Source organism: Leopardus geoffroyi, chromosome D3, assembly GCF_018350155.1.
Source record: "Leopardus geoffroyi isolate Oge1 chromosome D3, O.geoffroyi_Oge1_pat1.0, whole genome shotgun sequence".
Taxonomy (NCBI): domain Eukaryota; kingdom Metazoa; phylum Chordata; class Mammalia; order Carnivora; family Felidae; genus Leopardus; species Leopardus geoffroyi.
In genome coordinates, this window is record NC_059339.1 from 44,340,104 (window position 1) to 44,355,721 (window position 15,618).

General features: G+C 39.2%; 1 protein-coding gene across 2 annotated transcripts in view; it reads right to left on the minus strand.

Moving 5' to 3' along the window:
- ABHD3 (abhydrolase domain containing 3, phospholipase) overlaps window positions 1–14,140 on the minus strand; it is a 38,898-nt gene extending 24,758 nt beyond the window's left edge. Inside the window, exons 1-3 of one of the 2 annotated variants that reach the window (XM_045457700.1) lie at window positions 13,754–14,140; window positions 13,050–13,213; window positions 11,583–11,765 (exon numbers count right to left, since the gene is read on the minus strand). In XM_045457700.1, coding sequence (XP_045313656.1) covers window positions 11,583–11,765; window positions 13,050–13,213; window positions 13,754–13,915 — 509 coding nt within the window. In that variant the 5' untranslated portion in view covers window positions 13,916–14,140. The remainder of the gene's footprint in view (window positions 1–11,582; window positions 11,766–13,049; window positions 13,214–13,753) is intronic. The other variant, XM_045457701.1, reaches the window with a different exon arrangement.
- Between the last annotated feature and the right edge of the window lie 1,478 nt (window positions 14,141–15,618).

Genomic DNA, 15,618 nt, shown 5'->3' on the forward strand with positions numbered 1-15,618 from the left:
TTGTGGTGCCGTGGTAGCTTTAAAAAGCCATTTTGTATTTAAAATGTTTAATTCTCATTTAACTTTAAGTCAACCATAACACCAGATATGTATTTTTTGCCATCCTCAAACAAAATCCTGACTCGGGTCTGCAAGGATTCTCTTTGAGTAAGTGAACTATATTCATGTTGATTAAAATTCATTTTGGTGTTGTCTGTTTACTTATCCAATCAATCAAGGCCATTTAAGGTTCTAATTCCCTTCTTTCAGTGTGTTGCTGATCAGTGTATGGGTTAGGCCCAACTGAAAAAAAGGAAGTGTTTAAAATCTCAGAAATCTGACTTGAGATACAGCTGGATATATTACATTTTATTGACTAGTCAAAGAATGATCTTAAATATACTTTGAAAACATGCAGAAAAGTTGGAGTAGGATCAGTGTGGCCTTAATCTTTTCTCACTAGAAAGAATGGCAATGCAGACTGGACATAAGCAAAATTTAAGTTAGCCACATGCACTTACTTGCATAAGCACCTAGGTTACACAAGAATCAGGGCTAAAGTTAATTGTGATCTTGAACTTTGAAGCTCCTAGTCATCCAGAAAAGAACTACTTTTAGAAAGCAAGCACTAAATAAGGATAAAAATGGCTTCTCGGGCAAGATGTCATCATGTGACTGCCACTGAGAGAAGGGAATAGAACTGGTAAGGGCAAAGAAAACGATGATCTGCAAAATCATGAAAAAGCAGTGTATACATCTGGGATTTTCTTCCAAACTCAGACTGGGATATTTGTACTTTCCTTCAGGCAACTTTCAAAAGTGGATCACAGCTCTGGTATCTCTTGCTAGAGGAGGAAATGTACTGACCTCTCCATAGGCCTTTGTTCCTGACAATGGTCAATAAGTAGCAGTCATCACTGTATATATTTCTAAGCCTTGGAAATTGGGCAGAAAGATAAGGAAGAATGAGGGAGCAAAGCAGCTACAGAGAAAGGCAGAATGATGGCTGCCATTCTGTCCTTTATCCCATTCCAGTTGGTGACAAGTAACCAGTTTCTTTCATCTAATCTCCTTTTCTGCCCTGACAGTTATCAGGGAACACTTTACACATGAAGCTAAAAGAGCTGGTTGTGAAACAACTACTATTCCTAAGACTTTGATAAGCTTCTGTTATCTTTGTAATGGCTCTTTCCAAATAATTTTTACAAATTCTCCCAAACAATTTTAAAGGTTATGCATATGAGGAAAATTGTTCTGTAAAACTTATTTTTCCTATGTATTTTAGCTATTTAAATGTTCTTCTCAAAATAGGGAAAATATAAATAAATATCAAATAGAGAATGCATTTGGTATTAACCTTCTGTGACACTAAAACACATTAATTAGAAAAGTAGGTGAGTCTTCTTTAAAGAAGGTTAAATAAAGGGTAGAGAGCTACCTATAGCACAGGATTTCCCAACCTTTAGTGCTATGGACATTTTGGACCAAATAATAGGAGAAGTTGTCTAAAGCCCCCTTGATTGAAAACCACTGTTACAGTAAGATGGACCAGATAGCCTTGAATCTGCTCAAGCCCAGTGATCTTCCAGAATAAAGGGATTTTACCAGATCACCTTAAATATTTTCCAGTTCTAGGATTATGTAAGTCTCTAAGTATAAGAACAGAAATAATAGTTGGAGGGTGGAGTAGGAGGAACATTCAAGATTACTATGCTGATTTCAGATAATAACAGATAAACATTATTATTTATTATACGCCAGGTACTTTACAAAAATATTAATATTGGAATGATTCATTCACTCAAAAATTTATTAAATAGACCATTTACTGAACTAAAGATTGAGTTAGAACTTATAGGAGAAAAGTCAAATATAAATACAAGGTTCCTTGCCTCAAAGAGAGGTATACTCTAGTTAGGTTGAAAAGAAATACATCATGTTTTCAGTTGAGTGACTACAATAAAAGTGATAACATAAGGCAGTATACAGTTCAATATCCAATGAATGGTGTAGATAATAAAGCTTTGTGAGATCAGGTTGGACAAAATTGATCAGGAAAGAATTCATGGAAAAGACCTATAAATAGTATGATGAAACTTGGAAAATGATAAAGATTTCAGAAGAAGGAAAGTATGAGATATAATATGGGTTGGAGGGGGCAGGGGGAGCAAAGATATAAGGTAGAAATGTATGAACTTTTCTAAGGGATGAGAAAATATATCATCTTATCAGAAACATGGCTATTTAGAGTATAATGATAGAAAGTAAGGATGGAAAAAATAGGTTAAGACCAAAATAGGTATAGAGTTCTGAATACCAGTTAAAGAAAAGATGACAAGAAGGTTCTGCTTCCAAACATGTCAGAGTAGATCCTATTAGGCCAATCCTTCCAAAGAATAATATCTATGAAGTCTTGATAAATTATAAAGGCAATGGAAAACAACCAAAGCAGGTAGAAACTAAATGAGAGTTGACACTTGTAAGAAAAAAATGGCATTGGATGAGTTTCTTTTTCTTTTCTTTTCTTTTTTTTTAACAGCTTTTTGCCCGAGGGGATGCACCAGTTTCTATTATTCAATGATGGATGAAAGTCAGATAGAAATGCTATTTCATGGGCTTGAGAAACCAGAAAACAGACTTTGGTGCAACTATAGCAGTTAGAAAATGAGGAGAAAGTCTCACAAAAGAGGGAGAGTCCTAAATTCTGGGTAAAAACTGGGTCCAAAGCTCTGCTAAGCCTTTATACATATGTGAGACTCCAAGCAATCAAATTAAGGCTAGAAAACCGAACAGAGATTTCAGCTGCTAATCAATGTAACTGACCCTGAGATGGTCCACATGTTAGAATCAGTAGATGTGATTTAAAGCAGCTATTATAACTATGCTCAAGGACATAAAAGGAAAATAAGCTTGTAATGAATAAAAAAAAAAAAAAAAGGAAATCTCAGCAGAGAAATAAAACCTATTAAAAATGGAAATTCTAGGTCAGAAAAATATAGTATATGAAATAACAAATTCACTTGATTTGTAAATTACAGTTCTAACATAAAGATGAAAGAGAAATAAAGATTGAAAAAAATGAAAGAACATTGGTGATTTGTGGTACATTATCAAAAGATCTAACACACATGTATGTAACTGTGGCTCCAGAAGAAGATGAGAGAGAGAATGGGGCAGAAAAATATTTGAAGAAATAATGGCCAAGCTTTTTCCAAGTTTGATAATAAGACAAAAAACACAGAGTCTCAAAAAAAGAAAGAGAAATGCTAGGAAAATAAAGGAACAACAAACAACAAAAAACCAGAAAGCAAAGACTATAATGGCAAACCTATATCCACCATATCAATAATTACATTAAATGTAAATGGACTAAAAATCCTATTAAAATCAAGAAATTATCAGACTGGACAAAAAAGGCGAGGCCCAACTATATGCTATCTACAAGCAATATACTTTAAATATAAAGATACAGATACTTTGAAAGTTGAAGTTTGAAAAAAAAATGTACATGGTAAGTTTAAGAAGGCTAGTGTAGCTACAGTAATATCAGATAGACATCACAACCAGAGATAAAGAAAGACATTTCATAATGGTGAAAGAATTAATTCATAGGAAGACTAACAACCATAAATATATCTATGACTAATAACACAGCTTCCAAATACATGAAGCAAAAATGACAATTAAATGGGAGAAATAGAAAATCCATAATCATAGTTGATTTCAACATCCTTCTATCAATCAAAAAAAAGTTAGGAAAGATATAAAGAATCTGAATAACACTATCAACTATCTTAACCTAATTTACATTTATACAGCATTATATCCAATAGCATAATACACATTATTTAAAAAAATTTTTTTTTTAATGTTTATTATTGAGAGACAGAGAGACACAGAGCATGAGCAGGGGAGGGGCAGAGAGAGAGGGAGACACAGAATCCGAAGCAGGCTCCAGGCTCTGAACTATCAGCACAGAGCCCAACGCGGGGCTCGAACTCACAAACTGCGAGATCATGACCTAAGCCGAAGTCGGTCGCTTAACCAACTGAGCCACCCAGGCACCCCAATACACGTTATTTTTAAAAAATGGTAACACTTAAACATTTCTGACCTCACTAATGTCATAAAGATATTAGAACAGATGAATGTAACTCATGTATCTTTTTCTAGAATGTAAAGCATCAGAAATCAAACACGATAATTAACAGGAATGTATTGACTGTATTACATACTCAACTCCTGATTACCACATAGTAATGGAGAATAGTGAAACTTAATCCATAATTCAAGAACCCCATTCTCTTGTTTCAACTCTTTCCCTATAAAATCTATTCCCTGAGTAGGAAACATGACATGTTTGCCTGTCATGTCTTGAATTTCTCTGATGAAATGGAGTCTTATGATATTATAGGTCTACATTATCCTGATAGGCTATAATCATGGGGTTTGAGGAGCTATTTTCCCAAGCCAAGAGCCATCTGAGTAAAGGAGAATTTTGAAGAATGAGCAATATTTCAAAGAGCCTAAAAAACAATCATACATTTCTCTGTAACAAGGCTGTACAGTTGAAGCTTAACCTTGTCACACACTAACTGTCAAACTTTGGTGAAATTATGAACACTGTAGTTTTGTTTTTAGTTGGTAAAATGAGTATGATAATACAGCTCTTGGAATTAGGTACATGTTAAGTAAGATAACCTAAGTATAGCACCTGGTATGGGGCCTATCATGTGGCAGGCACTCAACAAAGCTAAATTTAATTAATAGTAAACCAAAATGGCAATTCTGGTTATCTCTTGCTGGTCATAAGCTCTGAGTGGTCCTATGAACTAAAAAAAAAAGTTCATAATTAGTGCAATTCACTTTTTAGGTATAATATTTCAAAACCAGTAGCCACAAGAGGAAAAAAGAGTCAAAGTTATCCTTCATGTGAGGCCACTGAAAACCTTATACAACTAGCATTAAGTTCTCTTTTATAATATTTTATTGGAATCTTCTCCACTGCCCCGCCCCCAGCTCTCCCGTCTTCCCTAACATTTACTCAGTTGCTTTTGATGTTCTCAGATTTTACCTTACTCATTTGAATTCTAGCTGGGTTTCTTTGGTATTTCTGTAGATTCTGTCAACTAAAGAACTATTTAATAATAAAAGTGTTCTACATTAATAGTATGAACTTATAGGAATCATTCCAGTGTCACAGATCACTGCTGGCAGCTTTATGACCCAAACTGGAGTCAGAAACATGTATGTGTAGGGGTTGTGGGAGGGTGGATGGGCTAAATGGGTAAGGGGCATTAAGGAATCTACTCCTGAAACATTATTGCACCATATGCTAACCAACTTGGATGTAAATTAAAAAAAAAAAAAAGAAAGAAACATGTATGTGTTCCAAGATATAGATTCCAGTGGCCACTCCACCTTAGCTAGGCATTACCCTCTCCCTGCACCACTCACTGTCTGGCCAGGCACACTGCTGTCTCAGGTTCTCCTAGGATGGTTTCTTGCCTGGTAATAGGGCCCAGGCAGTAAGTACCTCATTTCTACCTAACCAGACTAAAACAGTATGGCTCTTCCCTACACCAAAGACATAATTCACTCCTTTAAAGAAAAAAAGCTAATATTAAAAAAAAAAAAATACTTCTTTAAAAAAAAGCTACTACTTTTTAAAATGTTCACTGGGGAAAAACCTTCACATATATACATGTAATCCTGGCAATCCTATGAGGTATAGTTATCTTTATGGATGAGAAAACTGAGGTACAGAGTTATTGAATAATTTGGCCGTGGATACACAGGAAGTGTTTGACAGAACTGGGACTTGAATCCAAGCAGACCTGACTCAATGATCCACTTAACCACCCCACTCAGAGGCCCTGGGCTACCTAAACTAGTAACATTAAAGTCTCTTTTTCCAAAGACGAGTGCGAGTGCTCTGAACACTGAGTACCCTTTGAGTGCATGCCAGCTCGGATAAAAAAATAAAATAAAATAAAGCTTTATCCCCAAAACTTTGTGAATCATTGTATAATGGAATATCTGACAATTAGTTCCCTAGGGAATGAGACTCCTTGTCAGTAACCACTATAACTTTTTCTATAAATACCATTAAATAAGCTAAGCTCTTCACCCAGTGCTTTCCATTATGCATGATTTCATCTAGCCAGTCTCAAGAATAATCAGTTAACTGAACTCATTTTCAAAACTTTAAAAGCCAAATTGTTTTAACAACAGCAAAAACTTACAAAAATATGTTTAGATAAAAACATTCTGGAGTTAATTTAAAATGACTTCTTACCTAAGGTACTGCTTTTACACTGGGAGTAGTCAGAACTTGCCCTTTTGTTCCATGCCTCATTTTCCTTAGTTCAGCCTCCCCTTCCTTCCTCCCTCAGGAAGAGTCAGTAGATGACCTGCAAGTGCCCTTTCTGATACTGCAGGAAAATCTAAGTGTCACCTAAAGCTTAGTTATCTACTGGTGATACTTGACCTAAATCAAAATGCACAGATCCAAACTCCAAACTAGAGCAAAGGAACATGTAGAAACTAGTCAAATTTTAACGCTTTTAAATCATCTCCCACTTCAAGTTCCTCTCAAAACTATAAATGATGGACAATGGCATCCTTGCTACCAATAGGTGGCCCTGCATTGAAAGATCTTAATCCTGTTAAACCACATTAAAATGTCAGTGGTTTCTGTAAGTAGTTTGAAAAATGTAGCAATTAAAACAAAAAGAAGATAGTAATAAAAAATGCAGTAAGAAAGAAATTTCTCGAAACAAACACCCACAATCTTGAAAAATCCCTCTATTAATCCTTCTGCTCTTTTCCAAATCCTCTCCTGTTTCCCTCCTTCCTCTGTCAAACTTAAAAGATATGTGATCCATCCCACTCTTTTCTCCTGAGGTCTTCTTAGCCCTCAGCAGTTGGACTTCCTTCCTCATTGCTCTGCTGAATCTTCTCCAGTACTGCTTTATCTGTCCTCATTCTCCTTGCTCTTTCGTTCGCCTCTGGCACTTCTGACCTGTTCCTTCCCTGCTTAAAATGTCTTACTTGATGTCTGATATTCCAGAGTCCTCACACTTGCAACACTGACCACTAAGTGCTAGAGACTGCCAGTTATCTCCCAGTATCTATGCTCCTCTTCTTCCTCAGTCACAGAATCTCCTAGTGTCACTTGAGTATATGACTGCTCAAAATAACGATTTCACTTCGAGCCTCCCTTGTGGCTGAGGAAGAGCAGGTCCATATGATACAAGCAAGAGTGGTGTGCACAATTGCTGGAAAGCATCCTTAAAGGAAGATGGTGCATTCTCTAGTCTTTTTTCTCCTTCTCGGATGTTGGGGTACAGTTGTGATGGCTGGAGCTAGAGCAGCCATAGGTTATGAAGCAACACTTCCTGATATAGGCTATAGAGCCCTTGTCTACCTTCTCAGAGAGAGAGAGAAATAAACTTCTCATGAGAGAGAAATAAACTTGTATCTTTTTAAAGTCACTGGTATTTTGAGTTTTCTTTTACTTGTAGTCAATCCTGGTTCTCGTTAATGCATTTCTTCCCAACTACTGCATACATACTCCTTATCGCTTCAGCTAGACTGTATGCTCTTTGGGAATATAGGTTCTGATAAAAATACTTAATGACTGACCTAGATTTCAATGGACTTATTATGATATAATTCTGGATGGGCCACTCTTTTTAATACTAGTTGGGGGTGGAACAAAATAGTAGATGAAGGCTCTCAATAAAAGAGGCCAAAGTAAAAGATGATTTAGATGTTCTCAGAGTTACTGTTTTACTCCCTCTTTTTAGTAGTCGTGCTAAAAATTAATTCAGACAATGGGAAAAAGACTTAAGAAAACAGATATTATTCAGGTACATAAAATAATATCGATTAGGCTGTGTTACCAAATAGAGGTTTTTTAAAAAACAAACCTTGAGTGAACGAATGAGATTTCTAACTACTTTATCAATCATAGAGGTGTAACTTTTTCTCCAGTCCTCTGATTTCTATGAGAGAAGCTTCTCTAAACACACTCCTGGCTTCCTGGCCTCGCTTACTTTACTCATTCTCCAGGAGATGGAGGGCTTATCTGATTGACAAAATTTGGAAGAATGACCAGGGCTATCTGGCTCAGCAATTCTCTTCTCCCCCTCAAGGATAAGTTTATCCAAGGAATACATACTGCATTTGGCCCATGAAGATGAACAGGCAGGTAGACTACGTATTCCCCTTTCAATTCAATTTGACTTCTTAGTTAGTAAAGCCTTTGCTCACAGTGATCTTAAATGAACTTTAGCTTAGTTCCTATCCCATCCATTCTTAATTCTGAATTGGTGAAACTTAAAAGTTCTGTGTCTTTGTCAGTTTTCAGGCACAGGAAAAAAAAAATTTTTTTTTAATTTTTTTTAACATTTATTTATTTTTGAGAGACAGAGAGAGACAGAGCATGAGTGGGGGGAGGGGCAGAGAGAGAGAAGGAGACAGAATCTGAAGCAGGCTGCAGGCTCTGTCAGCATAGAGCCTGATGCATGGCTCAAACCCACAAACTGTGAGATCATGACCTGAGCCGAAGTCGGATGTTCAACTGACTGAGCCACACAGGTGCCCCAAAAGCAAAATTTTTAACAGCAACAATAGCAAACCCTTATATTTCACTTATCAATACACCAGGAGTTAAGTTCTCCCTGATGTTTAAATCATATCTCAGCAGTGAAGCAATAACAGTTCCCTGGCTACCTGACAAAATTCATGAGTCTCCCTACAAATTCAACCTTTCCACAAGATAGTAACTGGGGCCTGAAGGCAAATATACCCCCACCGTATTGGGGTGTTCATACTGCCTATGAAATTCTATTGTGTAAGAGACATAATGATACAATCCAAGCATTCCTGTAAGGAAACTAGGTGTTTATATTTCCCAAGAGGTAGGTTTGCTTGTACTTGTTCTTTAAATTATAAAGTGTTCTAGTCTGATTAGGGAAACGTTATGAAAGACCACTTTGGCTCAGGTCACTAAACCAAGTACTTTATACATTCTAATTCATTTAAACTCTCTGTAGTAAGTGAGAAGCTGTAATTGGGGAAGTTAAAAATTAATTGCAAAGGTCTCTCAGTAAGTGGAAGTTCCAACACTTGAACCTAGGCCCAGCTCCAAAGACCCTGCACACACCACTATATTATACAGTCTCAAAGGACTCAATGCAAGCCTTATGGCAAAGTTCCAGATCTTTTCTTTTACTTCAGTGGTCCTTGGCACTACCTTGCTATCTGTGGTATGATGCAAAAATATTTTGTAGGCCTTCCTATCAAGAGGTGGAGTTTATTTCTCTACCCTTTGACTCTGGGCTGACACACAAGACTTGCTTTAACTGGAATGTGGCAGAAGCAACATCAGGAGAGTTCTTAGCCTGAGTGTCAATAAGCCTTGCAGCTTTTGCTTTTGTACTTTTGGAACCCTCTGCCACCAAATGAACAAACTCAGAGCCTGATGGTGAATGAGAGGCCACATGGAGCTGAGATGAGTCATCCCTGCTGAGGGCCCCCATGCAGGGAGTTGTCCTGGCTGCTGACCTCAAATGCACAAATGATCCCAGCCAAGACCAGAACCACCTAGCTTTGCCCAGCCCAAATTCTTGGGCCACAGAATTGTGAGCAGAATGGTGGTAGTTTTTAGCTACTAAGTTTTGGGATAGTTTGTTATACAGCAAAAGCTAACTGATACATCTTCTCAGCCACCCCTCCTAATTAAAAACAAATGGAGATAGGCCCAAAGGCCACTGAAAAGTTTACTGACCACTGCTTATTCATGTACTCTGCTATTTTCAAGTCTAGTCTAATTCACTGTTAGAGTTCCCTAAACCCAAATAAGCTGGGTCTTCAAGCAGCTGACAATGACCTGGTCTATCTTTCTCTTCTCTTAGGCTCTTTGTGGCAAGGTCAACTTCTCACAACTCTTTGTATCTAGCACAAAATCTTCCTTTTATCATAGATTCACAATAAAATGTCCAAATCAGTAGAAGAGATATTAACCCTTAGGGGAGTTAGAACTTTGAAGCTTTGAAGCACAGTGTAATGATAGTCATAGTCATAAAATTTAGCAACTTTTGCAAGGGGTGGAAAAAAGCCTTGTGGACTGGCAACTCCAGGGCTTATGAGATTTAGTCCTTGAGTTTCAACTACATGGTTTTTTTGTTTTTTGTTTTTTTTTTTAATTTTTTTTTTCAACGTTTATTTATTTTTGGGACAGAGAGAGACAGAGCATGAACGGGGAGGGGCAGAGAGAGAGGGAGACACAGAATCGGAAACAGGCTCCAGGCTCTGAGCCATCAGCCCAGAGCCTGACGCGGGGCTCGAACTCACGGACCGCGAGATCGTGACCTGGCTGAAGTCGGACGCTTAACCGACTGCGCCACCCAGGCGCCCCTCAACTACATTGTTTTTAAAAGCACTTCCTAAGTCTTGAGAGACAGCTCAGGCCAAGTACAGAATCAGCAATTTAAATATGCACAGAAGGCTTTATGATCTATACTTTTTGAGCATGACTAAGTTTTAGCAAAAAATTGGAATCAAGCCTCACACTTAACTGGATGGTGCTAAACATGGAATAATGATGAATTCCTGATATTAGTGCAAGTTTCACTGGAACAATAATTCTAGAACACCTATCAAAACGTCTGAGAGATTGTCATTTCATGGACAAAATAGGCTTTATCTGTAAAAGATCAGACTTAACTTGTGGAAATTGAGTTAGCTCTTATGGCATTTCCCCATTTATACAAAAATGTTTTTATTAATATAAACTCCACATCAATTTTTCACACAGAGTGTTTCAAGTTTAACAAAGGACACAACTCTACTTTAAATGCACCTCAGAGTGTTCCATTACAATAACTACTATCAGCTTAAAAAGGCGACACAAAAAAGCAGTACTTTTCACAATGATTCTGCTTTAAGATATTAAAGCTGAACCTGAAACTTAAGGTTGCTAAGTCACTTGCAAAAAATTAAATTGTACTTGGTGACTGACTTGAATAATGGCTACTCAAAAATGCTGTGGCATCCTCAACTGGACATTAGTCATGTGCACCTACAAACTCAGATGGACAGAAGAGGCATAGATCACCTTTGGAAAAAGAAAGATCACCTACAAGCCGATTTTGGGTATTTTTTACATTTGGGATCTAAGCCAATGAGATAAGATTAGTAGATTCAGGGCTCAAATATGGAATGAAACATGAGGGTCACCATCTACTCTCTCAGTGGTTTGTAATGGCTATTTTCCATAGCACTCCCTTCAGTGGGCCTACTGCTCCTCAGACCTGGGTCTTATGTCAATTCCTAGATGATACTAATTTCATTCATTCATTCAACCAAAATCTGCTGAGTGCCTACTATGCGAAATGCTATTTCCTGTGAGATGATTGTTATGCATATTCCTGGAAAAAAAAAAAGGCAAAAGAGAAGCAGAGAAAAATAATAATCTAGGGAAACACTTAATCCATGCAAGAAATAACAAGTTTTTCTGAAACAAACATGTGGATAGATTTGTGCGTCATTTAGAATGAATTAAGTAAAAAATGGAATAAATCTTTTACTGGTACCTGTATCCCAATTCTTCACTAAGGTGGATCATATGAAGGATATATGATTCCTTGCTTGTTCCAGTGAGGCCGGGCAACAGTAAGATAGTAGGCCTGGTGGTGGCATCCCTGTAACACTTACTGTTACAATTATCAAACCAGTCCAGTGAAATCTGTCCTCCATCTGCAGTTTTAATAAGTTCACTAGAAGAAATAGAGGACATACTCATTAAATGTTTCAAGTCATGCTTTAATATTAGTGTCTTTTTTTTTTTTTTTAATGTTTATTTTTGAGAGAGTGAGAGAGAGAGAAACAGCATGAGCAGGGGAGGGGCAGAGAGAGAAGGAGACACAGAAATCCGAAGCAGGCTCCAGGCTCCAAGCTGTCAGCACAAAGTCTGACACGGGGCTCAAACTCACAAACCGTGAGATCATGACCTGAGCTGAAGTTGGATGCTTAACCAACTGAACCACCCAGGTGCCCCAATATTAGTGTCTTAATTTTATAAATATATGACATGATTTGGTCATCTGAAGTTTTTTTTCAGCATTCACTAACACACACACTTATATCCCTTTGTCTTATTACAAGAATGATATGACATTAGTACCATAAAGTATTTCCAGCAATATCACAAAAAGGTAGCATATAAAAATGAACTGCTAAATACTTCAAATATTTATCTTAATCATTTCCTCATTACTCTAAAATATCCAGCATTTAACCCCTATTTGATTGAGGTCACCCAAATAATTCAGTAGGGAATTATGAATAAGTAAAATACTGATCTGATCACTGCTCTGGTCCTTTGACTTAACAATGCAGTCTCCCACAGAGTATATTATAAAATTTGTTTCTTAAATATTTTAAAGTATTTTTCACATAGTATACATGAACTTAAAGATTTTTCTCAAATAAATAGTGCAAGTTCCAGGCAACAAAAGGAACTCCAGAAGGACTAGATGACTCAGGGAAATTAATATTAGGCATCATCTAAATCTCGGGGTTACTGATAAATTCTGGACCATATCTTTAACACCTCAAGGACATTATCATCAAGAACCCATTTGCTTATTAATATGAAGTCCTTTTACAGGGGTCCATCATTAATTAGGATTTGGCAACATCCAAATTAATTGGCATCCTTCTCGACCCCATCCCCATTCCTAGCATCAATGAACTGGTGCATATCATCAAAGGATCTAGGTCCTTAGGGACAGACGCATGCCAAACTAGAAAAGAGTAACTCAAAAACACTTCTCTAGAAATAAACCATTTACATCAAGGCACACACAAAAACAATGGTGAACGGCAATACCTGAATATTTTCCTGCAGCTGTGTGTGTGTGGCAGGGAACACACCTTCCACTTTCGTTCCCCCTTTCTTTTCTATATGTTTACTAACGAGAGGTTAACCAAGAACCGGGAGTATGCAGGAAAAACCCGGTGGTTTTGCAGAAATGACTGAAAAATGGAAATATACTTACTTCCTGTACTGCACCAGGGGTTTGGAAGTGATGAAAGGTCTCAGGAGTGTCTGTCCTCGACTCTCCCAGCACCAGACCGTGGGGTAGTACGTTTCTGTCACCACGGGACAGTGGTCCTGAAGGAAGCGGTTGAAACTCTCACCCCCAGTCACTAACTGGGGCTTCTGTGGGGAAAGCCGGTATTATAGTGAAGGGTCTAGAACAAAGTTTCTGCCAACCGTAAACCAGAAATGAGCAGACTCGTCCCTCGCCTGCACGTTCCCTCCGATTACATCTTCTAGAAGCCTGACAAAAATAATTCGCAGTCACAACGGACTTAAAGGGAGGTTTACCAAACTCTTGAAGGGGAAGGCGAGAGCTGAGATAAGGGAGTCCTTGTCAGAAGTGCTACAGCATTGCCAGCCCTGCGAATGGTGACAGGGCAGCCCCGCCGCGCCTAGGTCAGCCGGATCCTGGCTGCAGTCCGAGGACCCCGGCCGAACCCACAACACGCCGACAAGGGCTGGCCGGCTTTCCCGCGCGCGCTCAAAGGGCGTCCATCAGATATCGGGGAAAAGGCGACAACTCAAGCAGCACTCTCGCCTCCAGGACGACCCCAGCCACCCGTCCCTCCAGCGGCAGCTCCAGCTTCACCAGCTGCTGTCCCTCCCAGCAGAGCTGCCCGAGGCCCTGCGCCCAGGCGCCCGCGCCAACCCCCGGCTCACCTTGGCAATGCTGCTCAGGTAATAGAAGGCGTAAGCGACACTGAAGCCCAGGATCAGGGATAAGCCCACACCCGAGCCGAAGAACCCAACCCGGACTTGGTGCTCCAAGTAGAGAGAGAGCTCCCGGGACAGCATCCGCAGGTCCATAGCTAAGCGCTGCATGGCCCTGTGGCGGGAGGCCAACCAACCGGCGAGCCAGCGAAAGCGGCGCGGGGCTGCGGCGGACCCTCGACCAGAGCGTCTCTTACAGGGCAGAGAGCGGCTTCCGCGAGCGGGCGCGGCCGAGCGGCCCCGGGAGGCGTAACACAGCTGCCAGACGCCGCCGGCTCCGCCCCGGCTTCCCAGGAACCGCCCCCTCCGCCAGCCACTCAGGAACCTTCCAGAGGCGCGGTACCAAGCGCGGCCCCCGTGCGGTGGCGGACCCGGTCTCCCGGTCTGGTCCAGGCATTCCGGGCGACACCCTCCCCTGCTTCCTCCCCCCCGCCCCAAGGGTGGGGAGCAAGGAAGCATCAGCTTTGGAGAAGGAAATGGGCCTGGCAGTGCGCATTCAGGGCCGGGGCCGGGCAGCAGCCCCAATGACCTTGAACGATTACGCACGGTGGTGGGTCTCAGTGAATCCTTACTGTAAAGTAGAGGTTTAGAGTGCCCAGGAAGTGTGCCTTAGATTAAAAAATTGGGGGAGTTAATGCCAAAGATACGCTAGAAGAATGCGCTGTGTAGTGGAAAGAAAAATGCCACATCTCCCAGAAAGTTGTGTTTCCCCTGAAGACTATCAAAAGAGAAAAAATATTCTGTAAACGTCCGATAGTGAGGACATTCATAATTTAAATCTCTCTGAATCCTTTTAGTTAAGTATGCTTTGAATGAGAAGTGGTTACCTAAAATAAGAAGATCAAGAAAATGAACTAGAATTCAAAAATTTTTAAAGCCTATTTGTGGTTCATTAGTGCTTTGAGCTTCTAGACTTACAGAAAATCAGTTAACCTAACGTAGGGACAGGAAGCCACTTATGAATGAAGTAGGTTTTCCTAGGTTTATTTATGGCAACATGACTAAAGCTGGAAGATACAGGCATATAAAAGTGCTGGAAGATGTAAAATCTGTTATTATGAACTCCTCCCACTTAGAAGTACAAGAATGGCAAGACTTAAACAGGCAAAAAGGAAAAGGTAAGGGCTGTATAGACATGAAAAATTTCACAGTATTGTTCATTAATTATAGAAATTAGTGATAGAGAAATGGAATGGGCCAGAAGTAAGCAATTTATTTGGCTTTGATTTGGTCACTGTAACTTGATGGTTGTCCATACCCAGAATGATTTAGTTGCGTTCACTGAGCCTGTTGTTTTTTGTTTTGCCTTTTTTTTTTTTAATCTGTATTATAAGAATTTCTACTTTATAGAGTCTTTGGGATGACTGAATGAAGTAATGTATGTGCTGAATATAAGTAATTCTCTTTCATTCACTGGCTCTTGCATCTGAGCACAGCCAGAAAACACATAACACATGCTGGTTGCCATATTTGAGAATTTACATGCAAAATTCTTTATAATGCCTGCACCCACCTTCTTCTGCCCCGCCCATCAATAAATACATATATATTTCATTTGCTTAAGTTTAAAGTGAAAATACTGAAAATGCTTCATTAGCATAATGGTGTGTAGAAAGCATGCTGACCTGGGAGTAAACAACTCTGAACCCACCAAACTTAGGCAAACCATTCACTCTTTTGGACCCTCAATTCCTTGTCTGTAAAATAAGATGGCTGAAATTGAAGATACCAAACTTTCTTTCCTGTTAGAAGAACATTCACAAACTTCCTTAAGATAAGAATATTCCAATTTAGGGGCACCTGGGTGGTTCAGT